The sequence below is a fragment of the Schistocerca piceifrons genome, chromosome 10 (assembly GCF_021461385.2).
Source record: "Schistocerca piceifrons isolate TAMUIC-IGC-003096 chromosome 10, iqSchPice1.1, whole genome shotgun sequence".
NCBI classification, from domain to species: domain Eukaryota; kingdom Metazoa; phylum Arthropoda; class Insecta; order Orthoptera; family Acrididae; genus Schistocerca; species Schistocerca piceifrons.
Window position 1 is genome coordinate 31960662 of NC_060147.1, and position 25447 is coordinate 31986108.

The 25447-nt window shown below is 40.4% G+C and overlaps 1 protein-coding gene across 1 annotated transcript in view; it reads left to right on the plus strand.

The window, feature by feature from the left end:
- LOC124718804 (ras suppressor protein 1) overlaps positions 1-25447 on the plus strand; it is a 65396-nt gene continuing 39949 nt past the window's right edge. Inside the window, exons 1-4 of the mRNA XM_047244418.1 lie at positions 1-221; positions 19645-19695; positions 19801-19921; positions 25219-25337. Coding sequence (XP_047100374.1) covers positions 77-221; positions 19645-19695; positions 19801-19921; positions 25219-25337 — 436 coding nt within the window. The 5' untranslated portion in view covers positions 1-76. The remainder of the gene's footprint in view (positions 222-19644; positions 19696-19800; positions 19922-25218; positions 25338-25447) is intronic.

Below are 25447 nucleotides of genomic sequence, written 5' to 3' on the forward strand. Positions count from 1 at the left end.
TACTGTGAAGTAACTTTGCTTGTGTCAGGAAGTGGTGTGTTCTTATCAATTGGTGTTAAAAAAAGTCGAGCAGACAATGAATCAAGCGCCAGTGTCGTGTATTCCCAACACCAAAATGTCGAAGGCGCGTAAAGTCATCGACGAAGCGAAGGAAATCCAGAATCCTGAGCTGGATTTGGCCGATAAAGGGATAGCACACTTCGAGGAGATGCCTGGCCTGTGTAAGTTACGCTTCAAAGTTGCGGGAAATCGCATAGTCAGGTATTGTTGACCAAATTTGGAAACTTGTTCGACGGCTTTCAGGTAGTAGGCGGGGCCAGCCCACGGCTGTCAACACTGGCGTGTGGGAGTTGACAAAAAAGGGTACAAATGAAGGAAAATAAAAGCGAAATATGAATTCATCGAAGCAATATGCGCAAATACGTAAAACTTTCGACATGTCATGTGGAAATACACCTATCAAGATATTTGAGATAGTGGACACACCTTTAGGATGAGACAAATTAATGTCTATAGAATAGTACATTTCGATCTTCTAAACAAGATCAAAATGAGTGTATCGCCCATTTGCTTCCAGACTACGAAATCTCAAACTAATAATTCAGTTGCCTGAATTGTGTTTCAGTCACCCGCTTATTGCGGTTCCTCGGACTTTCAGACAGTTTGGTAATTGTACTGGAAGTAACAACACACAAAATCAACACGATCGCTTTTGCAGCTATGAACTGACAACCTTACAAAAATTTGCGCATCGTAAATTGTAGCGTTACAGTTACGATGTCAGAACAGTATAGTAAGCGACATAATTACGACGCAAGGGATGTAAATAATTTAACAGGATTTTAATAGTATACTTACACACTGGTCAGAAAGGCACTAAGACTAGCAAAAAGATTTACATATATTAAAGAGTTATCAGCCTCAAAACTGCAATAACCGAAATTACTGTAACAAATGAGAGAGAGTGCTGGATTCAGAATCGCCTTAAATAATCATACTCGATCTGAATTATTAGCATAATTTTTGTGAATGTTTATCAGTCCCGTTCACCCACTAGTCCAAAGCACTCACTGTTTTTCCAAATACCAGTTCCCTTTGATACATTTGTGCATTACATTTCAAGTTAAAGAGTTAACAATGTGTATTATGATTCAGAAAGTTTTGGCTGTGAATGGTACCCAAGCTAATTTTCATAGAGCTACCATTAAAAAACTTTTACTGAGACATATTTCCAAAATTAAATGTAGACAATCCATAGATAAACCAAGCAAAAAGTTGAGATCTGTGTGTTATGTACTTAAGAGACCTCTATCATTGTGTTGACATAAAAACAAATTTGTTGGCGTGTTTTGCATGTTTGTTCTCCTTGTTTCATGGAACTGAGTTCTGTGAGATTGCACCTAAATTAATTAGACTGTTTATTATGTGGAACTGAGCAGTAAGAATTTTGTGTAATCTTGGTAATTGTACATGTTGCAAAAGCCGTTTTAAAGATCATGTTATTCTCGCACTGACTTCCCAATTTATTTACTCTTTAATGGTGTTTGTTGTTAATAACAGAAGTTCACTAAACTATTATTTACACAGTGACAATACAAGGCCTAAAAGTTATTTTCATATAGACTTTTTCCCTCTTGTCCAGGGCTCAGAATGACTTTATGTATTCTACTGGTAAGATATTCAACAAGCTCTTGTCTACCACAAAGCAAGAAATTCGAAATCTCTACTAGTCTGAAAGAAAATGGAGAGCATATCTAGTTATTTACTACACCTAGATTCAGGGATTAACTCTTTTCTGAAGAAATCTATTGCGTAGCCTTATAGGCCCTTTTAAGAATGTAAGTGTGTATGTACTAGAGAAAATTATAAGATCTGTGGCAGGTGAATTTTAATGTAACATATAAACTGAGCAGTGTGTTGACACATGAAAAGTGATCATTTGTTCGTTCATTCTTTGTCTTATGTTAATGTATAAAGGGTGTTCCAGGTGGAATGGTCATTTATCTTGAGATATGCTATGAATAGTCATTCAAGTCCATTAAACATGGGCTCTAAAATGTGTATTTTAGGACCTATGAGGACTACTTCATCTTTAAAACTTTGCAACAAATCTCTTCCATAACAAGCTCTTTGGTTTCCATATTTTGGGAGGAGGTAGTATGGACCAAAACAAAAGAGAAGTGTCTAGTAAACATGGGCTCTAAAGTACATAACATGAGAACTAGGAGCACTTGTTCAGTAGAAGAGATGTACTTCACAGTAGCGAAGATGGTAAATTGATCATAGTTCTTAAGATATGCATTTTAGAGCCCATGTTTATTAAACACTTCTCTTTTGCTTTGGTCCATACTACCTCTTTGTAATATGTGGAGAGCAAAAAGCTTGGCAAAGAAGAGATTTATTTCATAGTATCGAAGATGAACAAGTGCTCATGCATTTTAAGCCCCATGTTTACCATACTTTTTTTGCTTTGAATGACTGTGTCATGTCCGTGAATACTGACTATTTCTCCTGGGACACACTGTGTACTGATTCATTTCTCATCTGTGAAGGCTCTCCTGCTTGATGGGATTGTTGTTGTTGTTGTTGTGGTCTTCAGTCCTGAGACTGGTTTGATGCAGCTCTCCATGCTGTTCTATCCTGTACAAGCTGCTTCATCTCCCAGTACCTACTGCAGCCTACATCCTTCCAAATCTGCTTAGTGTATTCATCTCTTTGACTCCCTCTACGTATTTTACCCTCCATGCTGCCCTCCAATACTAAACTGGTGATACCTTGATGCCTCAGAACATATCCTACCAACCGGTCCCTTCTTCTGGTCAAGTTGTGCCACAAACTTCTCTTCTCCCCAATTCTGTTCAATACCTCCTCATTAGTTATGTGATCTAATCTTCAGCATTCTTCTGTAGCGCCACATTTCGGAAGCTTCTATTCTCTTATTGTCCAAACTATTTATTGTCCATGTTTCACTTCCATACATGGCTACACTCCATACAAATACTTTCAGAAATGACTTCCTGTCATTTAAATCTATACTCGATGTTAACAAATTTCTCTTCTTCAGAAACGCTTTTCTTGCCATTGCCCGTTTACATTTTATATCCTCTCTACTTTGACCATGATCAGTTATTTTGCTCCTCAAATAGCAAAACTCCTTTACTATTTTAAGTGTCTCATTTCCTAATCTAATACCCTCTGCATCAGACTACATTCCATTATCCTCATTTTGCTTTTGTTGATGTTCATCTTATATCCTCCTTTCAAGACACTGTCCATTCCATTCAACTGCTCTTCCAAGTCTTTTGCTGTCTCTGACAGAATTATTATTTTTTGCTTTGAATGACTGTGTGTCATGTACGTGAATACTGACTATTTCTCCTGGGACACACTGTATTCTGATTCATTTCACATCTGTGAAGGCTATTCTGCTTGATGGGATTATTGGAACGTAAAGGAATGGATGAATGGAGTCTTTTGTTCACACATTGTGTTCGGTACTGTTGGACCTTCCAAGACCTGTTTGGACGGAGTTTGGTTTTAGTTTTATATCCCATCATGATGGACAGCCTTTAGAGACGTGGAATGAGTAAAGTTGTAAACTGACAGGCAGAAGGCCCTGTTGAATTATTCTGTAAAGTACACTAACAATAAAGTGTGGTTAAGCAAATCTACTCACGCCAATAATGATGGCAATTACTTCTGTTTTACATTATATATCTACGTTAGGAGAAAAGCAGCTGCTTTGACAATAAACTGCTGCTCCTCCTGTTATGTACACAGCTGCTGTTATTATTAAAAACATCGCAAAGGTATTTTAGCTTTACACAGTCCACAATCTATATATTGACAAAGTAAAGATGAATCTAATAGAAAGCTTAAGAGTTATGCAGATTTTACATTGTTGAGTCCAAGTGTTCAGTAAATTGCAGAAGCAGTGGCTACTGGGGTATTCTTTTACTTTGACTTTGAATATTTATAGATTTTAAGTATTTTGCCTTATATCCACTGGCAACCTTTTTCACACTTTTGCACCAGTATACCAAACTCCATCCTAAAACAGGATACATAGCTTATCTGGAACTTATTTCTACTTGTAGTATTGTGGTTATGATCTGGTGAAGTCATCCTGAATACACTCTTGTTATTTACAACTGCTACCATTAGATAGTATATGCATTGGCATATTAAGTGGAAGAATCTGTAGGTCCCTGAAGAGCTTCTGCAAGATGTTTGGTTATCAGTTTTTGTACTCAATGCTCTTATTCTTCACTTCTGTGGAATAAACATTTTTGTTCGCCTTAGCTGCAATGTTTCAAAAGAGTATATCATAGGACAGAACTGAGTGAAAGATGCTAGCAGTCATGTCTGTAGGTCAACATAGTGAGAGAGATTTCTGGATGCAGAATAGTCAGAATAACCATCGGCATTGCCACAGTGGCAAACACCAGTTCTCGTCAGATCACCAAAGTTAAGTGCTGTCAGCTGTTTGGACGGATGACTGTCTGGGTGCACTCAGCCCTTGTGAGGCCGATTAAGGAGCTACTTGACAGAAGTAGTGGCTCTGTCCACAAAAGCTGGCAACAGCCAGGAGAGCAGTGTGCTGACCACATGCCCCTCCATATCCACACCCAGTGACGCCTATGGGATGACATGATGGTCAGTTGGCACTGGTGGGCTTTCAAGGCCTTCAGGAATAGAGTTTAGTTTAGTAAAGCAGCCAGAGCTGAGCTTTTTGGTTAACTTAGCCACAAACGGGGGCATATCAGTTTATTGTCCATCTGGATGCTCACAAAATTCGCATATGATACCTATTGATCTCTATTTCTCATATGTGTAAGGCATTTCTGTAGATTTAGAATTGCATAATATGAGTTTTTGGAAGGTTGAAGTATATGCTGTTGGTTATGAACCAGTAGTAGGCCTATTCCATTATTTTGAAGCTGTGTTTAGTATACATGTGTCTGGGCCCTTTGTCAATCTACGGGGTGGACAAAAATATGAAAACTTCAAAAACACATCCCATTACCACCCCTAATGTAGTGTACAAAACTCTTGGCGTTCAAAGCAGCTTCAAATCACCTTGGATAAATATAGAACCTGTATGGTTTTTCAACAGTACCTTAAACCATGTTGTTGTGGTCTTCAGCCCTGAGACTGGTTTGATGCAGCTCTCCATGCTGCTCTATCCTGTGCAGGCTGCTTCATCTCCCAGTACGTACTGCAGCCTACATCCTTCCAAATCTGCTTAGTGTATTCATCTCTTAGACTCCCTCTACGTATTTTACCCTCCATGCTGCCCTCCAATACTGAACTGGTGATACCTTGATGCCTCAGAACATATCCTACCAACCGATCCCTTCTTCTAGTCAAGTTGTGCCACAAACTTCTCTTCTCCCCAATCCTATTCAACACCTCCTCAATAGTTATGTGATCTACCCATCTAATCTTCAGCATTCTTCTGTAGCACCACATTTCGAAAGCTTCTATTCTCTTCTGGTCTAAGCTATTTATCGTCCACGTTTCACTTCCATACATGGCTACACTCCATACAAATACTTTCAGAAATGACTTTCTGACATTTAAATCTATACTCGATGTTAACAAATTTCTCTTCTTAGAAACGCTTTCCTTGCTATAGCCAGTCTACTCTTTGTATCCCCTCAACTTCGACCATCATCAGTTATTTGGCTCCCCAAATAGCAAAACTCCTTTACTACTTTAATCGTCTCATTTCCTAATCTAATTCCTGCAGCATCACCCGATTTAATTCAACTGCATTCCATTATCCTCGTTTTCCTTTTGTTGATGTTCATCTTATACCCTCCCTTCAAGACATCGTCCATTCCATTAAACTGCTCTCCCCTTCAACATCTGAATAATTTCTTTTATCTCATCATACATTTCTTCAATCTCTTCCTCATCTGCGGAGCTAGTTGGAATATAAACTTGTAGTACTGTGATAGGCGTGGGATTTGTGCCTGTCTGTGCTGCAATAATGCTTTCAGTATGCTGTTCATAATAATCTACCCATGTTCCTATTTTTTTTTAATTCGTTATTAAAACTACTTCTGCATTACACCAATTTGATTTTCCATTTCCCTTTTAAAATTTTCTAACCTACTTGCCTGATTAAGGGATCGTACATTCCATGCTCTGATCTGTAGAACTCCAGTTTTGTTTCTCCTGATAACGACATCCTCCTGAATAGTGCCTGCCCAGAGATCTGATTGGGGGACTATTTTACCTCCAGAATATTTCATTCAATGTGACGCCATCATCATTTAACCACACAGTAAAGCTGCATGTGCTCAGGAAAAGTTACGGTTGTAGTTTCCCCTTGCTTTCAGCCGTTCACAGTACCATCAAGCAAGGCCGTTTTGGTTAATGTTACAAGGCCAGTTCAGTTAATCATCCAGACTGTTGCCCTGCAATTACTGAAAAGGCTGTTGCCTCTCTTCAGGAACCACACGTTTGTCCAGCATCTCAACAAACCATGGATATTCAAGGGAGAATAAGGTGCTAGTGGCCTACTACATTATACCTATCAAATTGTCCACAACACAGATTACAGTGATTTTGAGAGAAGGAGTTGGTGTTTGTATAACTTCAAACAGCGCTATAGAACAAATTGTCAGCTTGACACCACACAGCAAACTGTAGAATTGTTCCAAAAATTTGTAGGTGAGATAAACAAACTTATCCCATCATTCAATAAGGAATTTGTTTTCAGCTCCAACCATTTGAGATTTGAAGAGGAAATGCGTATGAAAAAACCCTAGAAATTAGAGATATAATAGACAGTTGTATCAAGATCAACTAACATCAGCGCCTTAACACATTTGTATACAGTTGTGTCAACTGTTAATCTGGAAAGTTATTTACTGTTTTGAGAGAAGTTGGAGATGCTCTGCCCCTATTATTCTTTCTCCTGTGCTTGATCTTGCAATGGCAGTAGGGAATATTTATGTCACAGCAAGCAAAAGTGGGAAAATGGGCACAAGAGAAATAAAAGTATGGTATTATAACGGCTTTTGGCAAATAGCTGGTCTAAATAACTAGCTTTTGCTCAATTCTTGGCTCACATAAAAAAATTGTGCTCAAATAGAGCAAACTATACCTCCTGAAAAGTTTGTGTCACTGCAGTTGATACTACCTGGAACCACTGGACAAATTCAGTCCATGGATGTCTGTTTTTTCCGTGCTTATAAAACATATTATTACACTAGGTGCAGCTGTACCTTAAAGTATATCCAGTTTCATGATAAACTCCAGGACTGACTGTTTCGCATCGGTTGCATGCCATTACATTCCATCAGTGCTCATCACTTATTTACGCCATTATGATTCTATATGCTTCCTTTAAGAGTGTATACCTAGCTGAATGTCCTGCACAGTTCTTAACTCCCAAAGAGTTCCCTTCAATCTGGACGGTGCAAAGCTTTGTGGCCACTGCGGCATGTCATTTTTTTCATTCACTGTTTATGCTGCAAGTTAATGGTTAGGTTTGAACATTTTTTGAATGCCGATGATGTCCATTTTGTGAAGTGTCATACATACATCCCATAGACACATAATCTCTGCACCTCCCAGACATTCATTTTCTATTGCCCTACTGATGCATGTGGTGAATCATTAGCAGCTAATATTTTTCATGTCGTAATTGTTAACAGATATAAAATGTAGACTGGCAATGGCAAGGAAAGCGTTTCTGAAGAAGAGAAAATTGTTAACATCGAGTATAGATTTAAGTGTCAGGAAGTCGTTTCTGAAAGTATTTGTATGGTGTGTGGCCATGTATGGAAGTGAAATGTGGACGATAAATAATTTAGACAAGAAGAGAATAGAGGCTTTCAAAATGTGGTGCTACAGAAGAATGCTGAAGATTATATGGGTAGACAACATAGCTAATGAGGAGGTATTGAATAGAATTGGAGAGAAGAGAAATTTGTGGCACAACTTGACTAGAAGAAGGGATTGGTTGGTAGGGCATATGCTGAGGCATCAAGAGATCACCAGTTTAGTATTGGAGGGCAGCGTGGAGGGTAAAAATCGTAGAGGGCAACCAAGAGATGAATACACTAAACAGATTCAGAAGGACGTAGGTTGCAGTAGGTACGGGGAGATGAGGAAGCTTGCACAGGATAGAGTAGCATGGAGAGCTGCATCAAACCAGTCTCAGGACTGAAGACCACAACAACAACAACAACAACAATTGTTAACACAACACTTTCAAATGAGCCTTACTAAAGAGCTTGACCTTACACTCAATGGGTTCCACTTAAAACATCTTGTGTCCTCCTACAATCACTCAATGATGACACTTACCCGTACACTACAAGATCATTTGCAAACAGCCGCAGACAGCTGCTTACCCTGTCCACCAGATCATTTAAACATATAGAAAATAACCATTGGTCCTGTCACACTTTTGTGGGGCTCCCAGGGCACTCCTGACGATACCTTTGTCTCTGGTGAACACTCACCGTAGAGGACAACATACTGGGTTCTGTTACTTAGAAATCTTTGAGCCACTCACATACCTGGGAAGTTATTCTGTGTGCTTGTACCTCGGTTAACAGTCAGCAGTATGACACCGTGTCAAATGCTTTACGGAAATCCAGGACTATGGAATCTGCCTGTTGCCCATCATCCATGGCTTGAGGATCTAATGTGAGGAAAGGGCAAGCTGAGTTTCACACGAGCAATGCTTTTTGAAACCCTGCTGATTTGTGGACAGAAGCTTTCCCCTTCAAGGAAATTTATAATGTTTGAACTGAGAATATGTTCAGAAATCCTGCAGCAAACTTGTGTTTGGAGATATTGGTCTGTAATTTTTGAGGTCTGTTCTTTCACCCTTCTTATATGCAGGAGTAACCTGCAATTTTGTTTAATATTCTAGTAAAAGTTTTGTTTTACCGGAAAGACAAGGTGCACCTTCTTCACTACCTCTTTAGGACAGTTGATGCATGAAATCAGAAGTAAAGAAGACCCAAACCTAAAATGGGTATAAATCTACTGTGCAGAAGTTTAGCTCTTATAGTGTAGTACAATTTGTCTAAATGACCTGTGCCATACTTGCAGGTCAAATATGTCATGCAAAATACCTATAATTGGAAAACGAATCGAGCTTCTTGGAGTGAAGATGATTTGTTCAAATGGCTCTAAGCACTATACGACTTAACATTTGAGGTCATCAGTCCCCTAGACTTAGAACTGCTTAAACCTAACTAACCTAAGGACATCACACACATCCATGCCCGAGGTAGCATTGGAACCTGCGACCGTAGCAGCAGCGCGGTTCCAGACTGTAGCACCTAGAACGACTCGGCCACAGTGGCCGGCAAAGATGATTTGTGAATTGCAGCCAGTGCTGTAATGATGTGGAGAAATTCATTGAAGACGAGTGTGTAGAATGTCTGGAAGTTTATTCTGAAACCTAACTAAAGCTGGTGAACCTAGGTCTTACGGCCACTGCTCCCTGTACGACAGAATGCTGTCCGGCAGCACTGTGGGCACGTGATGCGGTAAGGAAACTAAGTTAAGTGGCTGACGATAAGAGCTACAAATGGGGAAATCACCTGACATACACTGAGCTGTCAAGTCGTGTGGTAACTCCCAATATCACGTCGGACCTCCTTTTGCCCAATGTAGTGCAGCAGCTGACCTCTAGATTATGTCCCATAAATGTTTGATGTTGGGCAATCTGGGTAGCCAATTCATTCCCTGGAATTGTGTAGAATGTTCTTCAAGCCAACTGTGACATGATGCATTGTCGTCCTTAAAAATTTCGTCTTTGTTTGGTTGCAAACGGTCTCTAAGTAGCCAAACATAACCATTTCCACTCAGTGATCTGTTCGGTTGGACCAAAGGGCCCAGTTCATTCCATTTAAACACAGTCCACACCATTATGGAGCCACCACTAGCTTGCACAGTGCCTAGTTGATGACTCGGGTCCACGGCTTCATGGAGTCCGTGCCATACTCGAATCCTACAATCAGCTCTTACCAACTGAAATCGGGATCACCTGACCAGGTCACAGTTTTCCAGTCGTCGAAGGTCCAACCGATATGGTCACGAGCCCAGGAGAGGTGCTGCAGTTAGTGTTGTTCTGAAAGCAATTGCCCTAGCCCATTGGTGCCAGATTTTGCTGCACTATCATAATGGATATGTTCATTGTGTGTCTGACATAGATTTCTGCAGTTATTTCACACAGTGTTGCTTGTCTGTTAACACTGACAACCGTATGCAAATGCCACTGCTCTTGACCGTTAAGGGGACCACACCCTGCCTATCTAACCCATGTTAATTTTGGCAAGTATTTGACCCATTTCTGAAAAAAACTATTTGATGCAGGACCTTAATATTTTTACTGTATGTTACATGATGCTAATAGAGTCAACTATAGTAAAATCTACTTTATCCATTTTATAGTTTTTAAGAAATACATTTTTAAATTTATTAACAAAAAATATTAAGTTTTTTCTGCAGAAAATGTTTTTTGTGAACTTCCTAATGGGGGAATATTACTGAATGTAGTATCAGAGGTTGCTTTTTATGTTATGCAGAGTCTCTGAAAATTTCATTCATTTATCTATGATAGTTTCTGATATAATAGGGCATGTGTACTGAAAATTTTAGTTTGCAGGAAATCGACTTTACAGAAAAAACTTTCAAAATTTGTTACTTACAGTTAATTAAAACTGTCTTGCTGCATATGATGGCTCTTCTTTGGCCTCTAGCAGGTCTTTCAGCTTCTTTTTCAACTTCCTGGATGTTTGTCTTGCTTTCTTGGCCAGATGCAGACCTGTCTGCATTGGCTGTCCACATTTAATCTCAATGTTGCAGCCCAGTGATCATATTTTCAGCAGGTTTAATTCCCAGCTTTTTCAGTACCCAACACGTTCCAACATTACCACAGTTGAATGTAGTAACAGCATCATGAGCTCCTAGTTTCATTGTATGCATACCTACAAATACAGTTTTAGGAAGGCGGTTCCCAGTTACGCTGTTGAAACATTCATTTGGGTTCTGCGTCTGCCCATGCAGACATTTCCTTAGAAGGTCAGGATGAGCCAAGTCTCTGAAAATAGGTTTAATTGCTGTCACAACAGCAGCAGGAAGAGAATGCTGGTGAGAGTAAGATTCTCCAGATGCCTGAGCCCTATTGTATTTGCACCACGAATTTTCTCCTGATGGACACAATCCATGACATGGCTTATCAGTAGAGGACTTACGGAAGAATATCGCCCAAACATCTCTCTTCATTGCCTCCATATTTTCTTTATTTCTCCTAATTTGCCTGCCCATAGTATACCTGCAAGTTTTCTATTTCAGTTTTAGTTAACCGACCCTGTCCGCTCAACAATTTTCCATCTTCTAATTTTTTTCCTCTCGTATCAACAGTTAGTTTTCTCAGCCTTGTTCCCAAACGTTTTTCAACATGGCGTACACATTCTGTTTTGCTAATAATGGCATCTCCATATGGTTTAGAGTTGACAGTGGGTGGGTTGAAGGTGGGTGACAGAAAAGTGGATATGGCACATAAACATGATAGGAAAATGCTCTTTAACTGCTCAAAAATTTTTTTTTCAGCAATATCCGTTTCAGAGTACTTAAATAAAACCTCAGTCTATCGAGATATGATGAAAACTGAAAATCCATTTTTTTCGACCTGAATCATGGTGTGCTCCCCTTAAGTGAAGGCCATCAGCTACTGCATTGTCTATGGTGGGAGCTAATATCTGAAATTTGGTATTCTCAGCATACTCTGGACACATAAATCTGGATTCTTGAGGATAAAACATGTTCCATAATTCTGCAACGGATTGATGTCAATGATACAGGGCTATAATTATGTGCATCTGTCCCACGGCCCTTCTTGAAAATGGAATGATCTGTGCTATGCTTCAGTACTCCAGCAATCTATGATAAAATACTGCTGGAAGTGGAGCAAATTCTTTCACATAATTTTTGTAGGATTTCTCAGCTATCTCGTGATCCTGATGCCTTTCCACTACTAAGTGATTGTAGTTGCATTTCTTTTCCATGATCTTTTCTCTCAGTATCTGCTGTTTCGACATTCATAGGTGATTGGAGGTCATCCACAGTGAAACAGTTTCGGAAGACTGAATTCAGTATTTCGGCCTTCTCTCTGTTATCTTCCAATTTGGTGCCTGTATGGTCACTGAGTGACCAAATAGGTGATTTTCAACCACTTACTGATTTGTACGTAAGACCAAAACCTCTTAGTGATTTTACTGAGATCTGTTGACAAAATTTTACTCCTAAAATCATAGAGTAGTTCTCTCATTGCTCTACTTACTTTTACTTGTTCAGCTTTTTTTCAGCTAGGTTTCGACTTGTGTTGTATCTGTTATGAAACTCTGTTTCTATCGCAGAGTCCTGACAACTATTAAACCAGAATGGGTCTTTCCCATCCCTTATCACATTCTTCAGAACATACATATTGAATGATACTTTTGATTTTTTTTCCATTTGTGCTCCACATCTTTGTCCTCAGCACTGACTGCACAGACACTCTGCAATTTGTGTCCTGTCACTCTTGATAAGCAAAAATATTTTCCCAGCTTTGTTAACATTCCTTGTAAAAGCCATGGTCAAGTTGCTATCACGGCCTTGTAATCACTGATATCTTCCTCTGTGTTAACTGATTCGGTTAGGTCAGGTCTGTTTGTTGTTAGGAGGTCTAACACATTACCACCAGAAGTTGGTTCTCTAATAATCTGCTCAAAGTAGTTTTTGGACAACACATTTAGAATACTCTCCAATGAACCCCTCTCTCCGGCACCAGTTTTTGTAGCATGAGTCTCCAAATGTCTACTTGGCTAGTTGAAGTTGCACCCTACAATGACGATACAATCAGGAATTGTGTGACTTATCGTGTAATCGAAATTAAGTGGATTTCTTTTAGTACTGTGATTCATAGGAAGAATATTAAAGTTCAAAATAGTTCAAATGGCTCTGAGCACTGTGGGACTTAACTTCTAAAGTCATCAGTCCCCTAGAACTTAGAACTACTTAAACCTAACTAACCTAAGGACATCACCCACATCCGTGCCCAAGGCAGGATTCGAACCTGCAACCGTAGCAATTGCGCGGTTCCAGACTGAAGCGCCTAGAACCGCTCGGCCACTCCGGCCGGCGAATGTTAAAGATTGTAACTCATCCACAAAGGAAGTAGCTTACAGTGTGCTTCTTTGACCAGTTCTAGAGTATTGTTGACCAATCTGAGACCCAAACCGTGTAGGACTGATAGAAGAGATAGAGGAGATCAACGGACCATAGCGATCGCGCGGTTCCAGACTGAAGCGCCTAGAACCACTTGGCCACTCTGGCCAGCAGATGTTCAAGACTGTAACTCATCCACAAAGGAAGTAGCTTACAGTGTGCTTCTTGACCAATTCTTGAGTATTGTTGACAGTCTGGGACCCAAACCGTGTAGGACTGATAGAAGAGATAGAAGAGATCAACAAAGAGGAGCATGTTTTGTCAAAGGTCATTTGGTCAGTGCGAGAGCATTATGGAGTTGCTCGACAAACTCCAGTGGTAGGTGCTACAAGAGAAGTCTTGTGCATCAAGGAGAGGTTTATTACTGAAATTTCACGAGAGAACTTTCCAGGAACAGTCAGACAACATATTACTTATTCCCAAATACATCTTCTGAATTCACCCAGACGACAAAATTCGAGAAATTACAGCTAATACAGAGCCTTACTGACAGTCATTCTTCCCATACACCATTTGCAAATGGAATGGGGAAGAGAGAATCATTTAGTGGTACTGTAAGTACCCTCTACTACACCGGTTATGTGGCTTGTGGAGTATGATACAAATGTGGATGTAAATCTCAATCTCACTGTTGCGTCATTCTAACAGTAGATGTCTCTCTCTTATTCTGGAGACTGAATCACCTGCCGCATACCTTTTTCTTCCCCAAACATGGGTTGCTGCTGTGTACTTTTATATGTGTGTATCAGTAGCACCAAATATTTCACCTCCTTCCAGTAAATATTCATCAGCAATTTTGTCTCCTAATGGTCTGTGGTCATTTATAAAGTCACTTCCTTTAACCCAGCCAATGTTTGTTTTTGTGAAAAATGTTGAGTTCAGCATGGTTCTAAGTTAACACTAAACTAGAGGTCCCCCCTGTAACTGACTGTGTGGTGTCAACGTTAGACACCACACTAGAGGTTGCGATAATCGATAGCGGTCCAGCACTTGCAATCTCTTTGGACTCGCTGGCGCTTGCAACGCCGCCGTATGATACGGACAGAGACTTGCAGATCACACCGGCTGAGTCAGCGACAGGTTGTGAGTGAAGTCAGATTAGAATAGCCTTCAGCTCACTAGGTTTGCAGCCTCTAGTTTGCGCATGTTTTACACATGTAATGCCAGAATTGTGTCAGCTTGCTTGTTGTATAATCCAGTTAATGTTTGTTAATGAGTCATTTGTATTCAAGTAAGATAGTTGTTATTAGCTACGTTCGTGGAGTGCACTAGCAGGACAAAGTTAAGTAAAATTTATTTACTTAAGTATTCCAGCACTAATTATTATAGAATGTTCCAGATTCTTACAACCACCCCACTTGTGCTAGCCTCTGTCATCCCACTACAAATCCCACGAGTACTGATCGAAAAGCATCCTGCATTTGTGTGAGGGCATGACATGCTGCCATCGACCTTCACATCAGACTGGGTGAGTCAGTTCAGTGGTCAGAGGGATATCACCTCCTGCAGTAACGTACCTGTTACAGCTGTGTGATATCCGAGACAAACTTCAGGTTGCAATAACCACTCACAGATATGCCCACCTAGCTAGCCGCGTGGTCTAAAGTGCTGCATCTTCAGCAGGAAGGCATGCCAGTCCCCTGCATAAATCTGCCCGGCAGATTAGTGTCGAGGTCCGGTGTGCCGGCCAGCCTGTGGATGGTTTCTAAGGCAGTTTTCCATCTGCCTTAGCGAATGCGGGCCGGTTCCCCTTATTCCGCCTCATTTACACTATGTCAGTGATTGCTGCGCAAACACTGTCTTACACCATAATTACTCTACCATGCAAACATTTGGGGTTACACTGGTCTGGAATGAGACGTTCTGAGGGGGGGGGGGGGGGGGGGGGATCCACTGGGGTCCAAACCGCACAATAACCCTGGGTTCAGAGTGGGGCAGCGGTGGGGTGGGTGGACTGCTGTGACCTGTTGTGGAGTTGTGAACCACTGAGGGCTATGGCAGGACAAAGTCTCTCCGTCGTTTCTAGGTCCCCGGTTCAATACACAATACACACACTCACAGATGTCAGGGTGGAGGGTATACAAAGCATGTCAGGTGGATACGGACAACAGTACAGTTGTTGTCGTAATGTGGAAATGGAGTGATTTATCTGACATCCGTATGTGTATGATCATTGGCTTTGGGCCAAGGATGGAAGCATTTCCGAAACTACACAGTCTGTAAATTTTTCATGTCCCGCTGTGGTTAAAGTATACCGTGCAAGGCAAAATGATGCTATCCAAAACTGGCGTAGAGGCAACTGTGCTTCACAATGGGCCATCGATGACGGGGCTGAATGATGGCTGTGGAAATGTGTATGGGCAAACAGACATGCAACTGAAACTTCCTGGCAGATTAAAACTGTGTCCTGGACCGAGACTCAAACTCGGGACCTTGGCCTTTCCCGGGCAAGTGCTCTACCAACTGAGCTACCCAAGCACGACTCATTCCCCGTACTCACAGCTTTACTTCTGCCAGTACCTCGTCTCCTACCTTCCAAACTTTACAGAAGCTCTCGTGCGAACTGGCAGAAGTAAAGTTGTGAGGACGGGGCGTGAGTCGTGCTTGGGTAACTCAATTGGTAGAGCACTTGCCTGCGGAAGGCAAAGGTCCCGAGTTCGAGTCTCGGTCCGGCACACAGTTTTAATCTGCCAGGAAGTTTCATATCAGCGCACACTCCGCTGCAGAGTGAAAATCTCATTCTGGAAACATCCCCCATCCTGTGAATAAGCCATGTCTCCGCAATATCCTTTCTTTCAGGAGTGCTAGTTCTGCAAGGTTCGCAGGAGAGCTTCTGTAGAGTTTGGAAGATAGGAGACGAGGTACTGGCGGAAGTAAAGCTGTGAGGACAGGGCGTGAGTCATGCTTGGGTAGCTCAGATGGTAGAGCACTTGCCCGCGAAAGGCAAAGGTCCCGAGTTGGAGTCTCGGTCCAGCAAACAGTTTTAATCTGCCAGGAAGTTTCATATCAGCGCACACTCCACTGCAGAGTGAAAATCTCTTTCTGGAGACATGCAACTGTTGAGCAACAGTTTAACCAAGGTGCTACGAACAGTGTCTCCTCAGTGACCGTTCAGCAAATGTTGCCACTTATGGGTCTCCACAGCAGGTGCCTGCTTGTTCGTGCACCAATGTTGACTGCTGTTCATCAGCGATGAAGGCTGGAATTTGCACATTAATACTGGAAATGGACGTCCACTGAGTGGAAACAGGTGGCCTATTCAGATGAGTCATGTTTTGCGCTTCATTAGACAAATGGCCGTTGGCGAGTAGGGTATGAAACGTCGGTAAGCAAGCACCCTGCAACAATCATCAGAAGTATTCAGGCTGGAGAAGGGAGCATTATCTACATCTACATCTACATGGTTACTATGCAATTCACACTTAGGTGCCTGGCAGAGGGTTCATCGAACCATTTTCATACTACTTCTCTACCATTCCACACTCGAATGGTGCGTGGGAAAAAGGAACACCTAAATCTTTACGTTCGAGCTCTGATTTCTCTTATTTTATTATGATGGTCATTTCTCCCTACTTAGGTGGGTGTCAACAAAATATTTTCAAATTCGGAAGAGAAAGTTGGTGATTGAAATTTCATAAATAGATCTCGCCTCATAGAAAACCGCCTTTGTTTCGGTGACTGCCACCCCAACTCGCATATCATATTAGTGACACTCTCACCCCTATTGCGTGATAACACGAAACGAGCTGTCCGTCTTTGCACTTTTTCGATGTCCTCCGTCAATCCTACCTTGTAATGATCCCACACAGCGCGGCAATATTCCAGCAGAGGATGGATAAGTGTAATGTAGACTGTCTCTTTAGTGGGTTTGTCGCATCTTCTAAGTGTTCTACTAACAAAGGGCAGTCTTTGTTTCACCTTCCCCACAATATTATCTATGTGGTCTTTCCAATTTAAGTTGCTCGTAATTGTAATTCCTAGGTATTTAATCGAATTGACAGCCCTTAGATTTGTGCGATTTATCATATACCCAAAATTTATCGGATTTCTTTTATTACCCATGTGGATGACCTCGCACTTTCCTTTGTTTAGTGTCAATTGCCACTTTTCATACCATACAGAAATTCTCTCTAAATCATTTAGTAATTGGAATTGATCGTCTGATGATTTTACTAGACGGTAAATTACAGTGTCATCTGCAAACGATCTAAGGGGGCTGCTCAGATTATCACCTACATCATTTATGTAAATCAGGAACAGCAGAGGGCCTACGACACTAACTTGCGGAACGCCATATATCACTTCTGTTCTACTCGATGATTTACCGTCTATCACTACGAACTGTGACGTCTCTGAGAGGAAATCACGAATCCAGTCACACAACTGAGATGATACTCCATGTGCACACAATCTGATTAATAGTTGCTTGTGAGGAACGGTATCAAAAGCCTTCTGGAAATCTAGGAATATGGAATCAATCTGAGATCCCTTGTCAACAGCACTCATTAGTTCATGGGAATAAAGAGCTAGCTGTGTTGCACAAGAACGATGTTTTCTGAATTGGTGATGGTTATGTATCAATAAGTCATTTTCTTCAAGGTGCTTCATAATGTTCGAGTACAGTATATGCTCCAAAATCCTACTGCAAATTGAGGTCAGTGATATGGGTCTGTAATTCAATGGGTTACACCTATTTCCTTTCTTGAATATTGGTGTGACCTGTGCTACTTTCCTGTCTTTAGGAACAGACCTTTCGTCAAGTGAGCAGTTGTTTATGACTGCTAAGAAAGGCGCTATTGTGTCTGCATACTCTGAAAGGAACCTGATTGGTATACCATCTGGACCGGAAGACTTGCCTCTCTTAAGAGATTTGAGTTGTTTCGCAACACCTAAGTCATCTACTTTTATGTCACTCATGCTAAGAGCTGTTCTGGTTTCGAATTCTGGAATATTTACTTCATCTTCTTTCGTGAAGGAATTACGGAAAACTGTATTTAGTAACTCCGCTTTAGTGACACACTATCATCGGTAACATTTCCGTTGCTTTCGCATAGTGATGATTTTGACTGTTATGGTGTTGGGAATGTTTTCGTAGCATTCCCTGGGTGATATCATCATTCTCGAAGGTGCAGTGGATCAACGTAAGTCTGCATCTATCCTGGGAGACCGTGTACACCCCTAAATACAGTTTGCTTTTTCTCAGCACAATGGCATCTACCAGCAGGACAATGCCACAGGTTACACAGCTCGGATTGTACATGTGCGGTCTGAAGAGCACCAGGAAGAGACTTCCGTACTCTCCTGACCATTAAACTCTCCAGATTTAAACCTAATCGACAATCAGTGGGACTACATCGATCGGGCTGTTCGTGCCGAGGATGCTCAACTGAGAAACGTAGAACAGCTGGCCGCAGCGCTATAGTTGGCACGGTACCACAACCCTGTCAGTAGCTTCCAGAACACCATTGAGTGCCTTCTTGCACATCTTGCTGTGGTCCACACTGCAAAAAGTGATTATTCAGGCATTTGACAGGTGATCACATTAATGTGACTGTACAGTGTATAATACTGCTTGTTAAAGTAGTCATTGTCTTCATCATTATCTTCATCTTCCCTTTGTGGAGAAGGCTGCCCAATGTCTTCCAGAAACCATGTTGTCCTCAGACTTCAGGCACGTCACAATCCACTGAGCTTGTAATCCGAGGCACTTCTAGACAGATGATTTTGGTGCATTCTTGGCAAATGGTTACACCAGTTGACTTTGTTTTTTAATATTACTTCTCAAATAAAAGATCTGTAGCTCTCATCTTATTTGTGTATTTCATATTTTGTCCATCGGTATGCAACCTTCGACTGCCTTGACAAAATTTCACCTCGACTAATGTAATTTTCCCTGTGTCTTTCTTAGAAAATACCCATATCTCTGTTCGGTATAAGATTACTGGTTTTGCCGTGGCTTTATAAAGCTTCAGTTTTGTTCCCATTCTGGTTTTGAATTTCAGAGTTGTACAAATTGTTCTAGATACACGTATGTTTAAATTTGCGAAGTTTTATTACTATGTTGTGATCTGTTGTTGAGGCTATGTCAGATGTGAGCTACTGCCCCAGTACTTATCTCAATTTTGGATCTTATCATGTTTTTCTGAAGAAATACAATTACTTTCCATTTATGTGGAGACATTATCAGTCAATGTTCTTGTGTTATATTTAAGGTTTATAACCCATTGTGTAAATTATCTTCTGTATGTTGGACAATAACTTCATCATCAGCATATAAAATACTACTTAATCTACACATTAGAAAATCTATTCCCATCTCATTACAACCCAATCAACATGTTAACATTTTTAAACATATACTCTAATAATAGACATTATTTATTTTTGATGTTGCAGTTAATATGGTAAACATCACGAGACTGACTCTCAGCCATAACAAAATTCAAGGTACTTATGATTACTTTCTATATTTGCCTTTATTCTGTTTTAATTTTTTTTAGTAAGCATATGGCAATAACTACAAATTTTTTTTTGTTATTTCTTACGTTGCAGCTGTACCTCCAGGCTTAGCAAATATGGTTAATCTGGAAATCCTAAATTTATTCAACAACCAAATTGAGGAATTGCCAACATCCTTATCATCAATGCCAAAACTGAGAATTTTGAATGTGGGGTAAGTTCTTTCATGTTCCATGTTGTTATGAACAATCACAGTTCAAAAAGCAACAACATACCTAAGTATGAGAAATAATGATCAATATATATAGTTTGGAGAAATTTTGACACTATTTATCGCTCAGTTTTCAGCGTGGCACAGAAAGGAGTCACACATTCAGCTACACAAAAATCGTTGACCACTTATCCAGACATGTGAAGAAGCTAATGAATAATAAAATTGACTTCAAACACAACGTGAAGTCATACCTTTCAACCTTTCAACCAGTCATTATACTTGACAAATCATTATCCTGCATATAAGAATTTCTGAAAGTGTAGAACTATAATGAATGTGTGTGGGTGTGCAGGGAGGTGGGGGCATGTTCTAATATGCTGTACTGGGAGTGTACATCACTTTTGTAAACTAACTGGAGGAGCAGGAGCTCACAATTATCGTCCATGGGACTTGCAGATAATTGCGAGGAAACATTGGGACCATTTATGGGCAGCTAAAGATGTACATGAGATATAGTAGGGCAGGCCATAAAATTAGGAACTATAGAAAAATGGTTCACCCCAATTTATAATCCTCCTGGCAGTAAATTGACAAGAAATTTCTATGCAGAATATAATTCAGATAATCACAATCATACTCTGTTCCTTGTTATTCTGCAATGACTAAACAAAGTGATTTTCTATTTATCTCTTCTTAACACTGTAGCAGGGTGTTAAAGAACTGAAGCTGATTTTGCTTTGTTATAAAGACAGCCAATGTGATCATGAGATGCAGAATATATAGACAAACCTGTATGAACACTGGTCTCATTCTGCATTGTTTTACAGTTATTGCTTGATTTCTCATAAGCTGATTTTTGAAATAATCACCCACGCATATGGGAGGTATTCCACTGCCTTTGGCTTTTCCTCCTCTTTTTCCTCTTTTCTAAAGGTTATTCCACACTGCAGCCTTCATTCAATCTGACAATGGCAAGTGGAGTACCCATTCTTGTGAAATATGGTACAGAAGTGCAACATGTCCTCAGAAATATAGGTACAAATTATAGGGAAAAGATGGGTAATATACAATATGTACATGAATCAAGAGAGAACAATGAGGATGTATACTAAGATTAAAGAGGGATAAGGCAAAGGTGGAGTCTTTCACCCCTCTTGTTCAACATATAAATCAAGGGTGGATGATGATGATGTCCCATACTCCGAAGAGTGTAGGGAACAATCCGGGAGACCCGCACCGCCGACTAGGCTAGGTCGTAGCGGAGGTGGTTTGCCATTGCCTTCCTCCAACCGTAATGGGGATGAATGATGATGATGAAGACAACACAACACCACCCAGTCATCTCGAGACAGGGAAAATCCCTGAATCCGCCGGGAATCGAACCCAGGACCCGGTGCGCAGGAAGCAAGAACACTACCGCAATACCACGAGCTGCAGAGTGGGATTATTCGTAAAATTCAGGGTGGAAGGATACCGATGATAAGATTTACTGATGACATTGTTATCCTTAATAAAAATGAAGAAGAATTACAGGATCTATTGAATGGAGTGAACAGTTGACTGAGTACAGAATGTTGATTGAGAGTGAATCAAAGAAAGATGAAAGTAATGAGAAGCAGCAGAAATGAGATTAGTGATGAACTTGAAATCATATTTGGGGAACACGAAGTAGGTGAAGTGAAAGAATAGGCTACTTTCCTATGTTAAAAATACAGTTCAGATTGTTGTTATTCTGAATTATAACATTTAAATGGCATTTATGGTCAATGTTATCACAAAATATCTATTATTTTTATGTAATTAAAGATAAAACCATTAAATATCAGGATCTGGTCACGTAATCGAAAACACTCTGTTATTGACTGATGCTAAGGTGATGTCACAGGCTAGGAGTAAGATGAAGCTATATGAGTGTTACAGGAGTGTTAGCCAAATTTACAAGGTTTTTACATACTTTTTCTGCAAACATTTTAGCTATTTGGTGATGGAAAATGCAATTGCAACTTTTAAGTAACTGTAGAAAGGAATTTTGTGAACACTGATAGCGGAAACCTTGTGCGCAAGTTAATGTGTGTATGCTCCATCCATTTAAAGCAGCGATATGTGCAACAACAGACATTCTGCAACATCATTTAACTTGCTCAGGTCTAAGGAATTGTGGAATTTTTGTAAATGGATCTGTATATTATAACTAGGTTGCTGACTATCGGTCATGAGCTGTGACCCAAAGCACAATAAAATTATTCTTGGCAGAACTTAGTGCTGATTTCCACTGTGGAAGACACTCAGCAGAGAACATATTTCTAACAGGTGTTTGGTGGTGCAACGGATAACGCATACAACTTCAGAGAAAGAGGTCACAGGTTTGATTCCCAGGAGGATTCCAAATTTTTAAGGTTTTACGCAATATACGAAAATAGCGTTTCGATTGTGGGATTTATTATTTGTAGCTTCACATTAGTCTTAGTCTGTGAAACGGACAACGAAGGATAAACGCATTTACTTTGCGAACAAACAATTCACTTTTTTGGAAAGCATTGCTAGTACTGAAGATATCGCCATACACCCTCACTACAATGAGATGTAGGAGAGTGAGGTTATATAGAGAGATATAAAGCATGTACAGCATACAGGTGACACAAATGTAAGGGCTGCGGTGTTTGTAAGTGTAAACTAACATTGGTGTCTGAAGCAGATGTACTTCATCTTGATGTAAGATGATGAAACTACAAAAGTTTAAACAGGTAAGGATCCTAGATGGACAATATGAAGATGAAAACATTGTTTCTCATAAACTAAAAAGTGTATGGTCACACTAACTAGAAAATATCTGTTTGAACGTGAAGAGTGTGAACAGGGATTGAAAATGTAAACACATGTAAACAGCAAGAAAAACAGAATAATATTCTGAAACTTTGAAACTTGAAACTTCCTGACAGATTAAAACTGTGTGCCCGACCGAGACTCGAACTCGGGACTTTTGCCTTTCGCGGGCAAGTGCTCTACCATCTGAGCTACCAAAGCACGACTCACGCCCGGTACTCACAGCTTTACTTCTGCCAGTATCTCGTCTCCTACCTTCCAAACTTTACAGAAGCTCTCCTGCGAACCTTGCAGAACTAGCACTCCTGAAAGACAGGATACTGCGGAGACATGGCTTAGCCACAGCCTGGGGGATGTTTCCAGAATGAGATTTTCACTCTGCAGCGGAGTGTGCGCTGATATGAAACTTCCTGGCAGATTAAAACTGTGTGCCTGACCGAGACTCGAACTCGGGACCTTTGCCTTTCGCGGGCAAGTGCTCTACCAACTGAGCTACCCAAGCACGACTCACGCCCTGTTCTCACAGCTTTACTTCTGCCAGTATCTCGTCTTGTACCTTCCAAACTTTACAGAAGCTCTCCTGCGAACCTTCTAGAATAATATTCTGTTTTTGATTGGTGTGGTGAAATTTTGTGATTGTGATTTAATTATCACATGAGCGGACTGTTGAATCGTTTTACATGTAAGTTAAAATGTTCTTTCGGGTTAGGTTCAAACCAGCAAGTGGTAGATTTCAATTCATAAAATTTGATGGTCTAACGCTCTAACAACTGAGCAGCTGAACAATTGTGATGTAGTTAATTAAGATGACAATTTTCATTAGGAGTTTAGTTCCGTTGAATGACACTATCCTCCATTGTAATAGTGGGAGAGTGTATCTTGGAGGTAAATTAATGTTATTTGCAACACATGTTTAATTAAGGTAGTGAACTTGTGCGTCGACGTGGTGGCAGTTTGCCGGTATAGCGCAACCACATTCTATGCGTTTTCTCATTCTCTGGAATGCTCAAAAACAACTTTTCAGAAGTTTTTAAAGACGTATTTGTACAGTATGATACTACACACAATTTGTAACCCATTTTCTAAAATATAAATTCCAAAACAAGACATCACTGTGAATTACCATTATTACAGTAGGAACAGCAAGCTAGCCAACATCACAGGCATCACATGACTCAAATGGAATGTTTTAGCAGGCATTCCGATTATTTGAATTGCATTTCCGATTTTATATTAGAATACTGAAACTCAAGAGAGGGTGGGGAGAGGGGGGGGGGGGACATGTTAGGAGTATAAAACAACATATCATTTAAGACAATTTCGAGAAAACAGTCAAATACCTTATTCTACTACCTTGGAAGCAAAATTACCAATGGCAGACTAGCATAGGCAAAGTGGGCATTCTTGGCTAGAAGAAGTCTGATGATGTCAGATATCGGCCTTAATTTGAGCAAGGGATTTGTGAGACTGTACCTTTGGAGCACAATATTATACATTAGTGAATTGTGGGCTGTGGGAAAATTGCAAGAAGAGAATCAAAATGTCTGATGGTGTTACATAAGTATGCTGAAAATTAAGTAGGCTGACAAGATAAGAAAGGAGAAGGTCCTCTCCATAATTGACAAGGAGAGCAATGTGTGGAAAACACCGACAGTAGGACGTTAGAGGAAGTGTTAAGGCATCACGGATTTACTTCCACGATACTAGAGGGAGCCGTCGAAGGCAAAAACTGTAGAGGAAGACAAATGATTAAAGATGTTTTATATAATTGCTTCTGTGAAATGAATAGGTTTTCACAGGAGTGGAAGTTGTGGCAGGCTACAGCCATGAATATTTTGGAGTCAAAGGAATGGAAAGGAAACAGGGTGGGAAAGAGATAGGGAGGAAATAATGACTTCAAGCTATGGCAATCCAATGGCAAGAGTTGAAAATTCGTGGCAGACTCTTACTTGAACCTGGTTGCTCCACTTCTCTAGAACAGTTGCCTTAACTGCCTTGGCTATCCAGATGTGCTTTCTGTCATACCCAAATTCCCAGCTTCTCACATGTCGCACTACAACCATCACCACCCATTAACCCCTTAGTTGCAGATCTGTGATTCCCATGGAAGTTCGGATGTTGGTTGTGCATCTGCATTGCAACTTTTTCGTCAACCAGGCAGTGCATTCATAGAATTGTAAATGTGAGGGGTGTCTGGTTTGTTGGACATAGCCGACAGAATGAACACTACTCAACTACTCATATCTATAAGCATACAGCCAGCCAATCTGAAGACTGACGACCTACGTTCCTATCCCCTTATGATCCATGCTATTTAAAAAAAATAAAAAAAATAAAAATTGTTTCCTTTACCAAATACTGTGGGGTGATTTGTAGTGTACAAGTAGATGTGGATGTGAATTTTCTCCTACAGTAAATTTGGAAATTGTTGAAATGTGCCATTAAGTGAATAGAGTTATTTGCGTCTGTTACAGAATGAATCGTCTGGATTCGCTACCACGCGGGTTTGGTGCATTTCCAGTGCTGGAAGTTCTGGACCTCACGTACAACAATCTCAATGAAACTGTCCTTCCTGGGAATTTCTTCAAGCTTGGTAAGTAATACCGTGTGTGCTTCATAAAGGCTAGGGAGCACATACAACAACATAAAGTGGTGCCAGATGTTTGAAAGTTTCAGAAAAATAGGTATGCACTAACGGGAAAG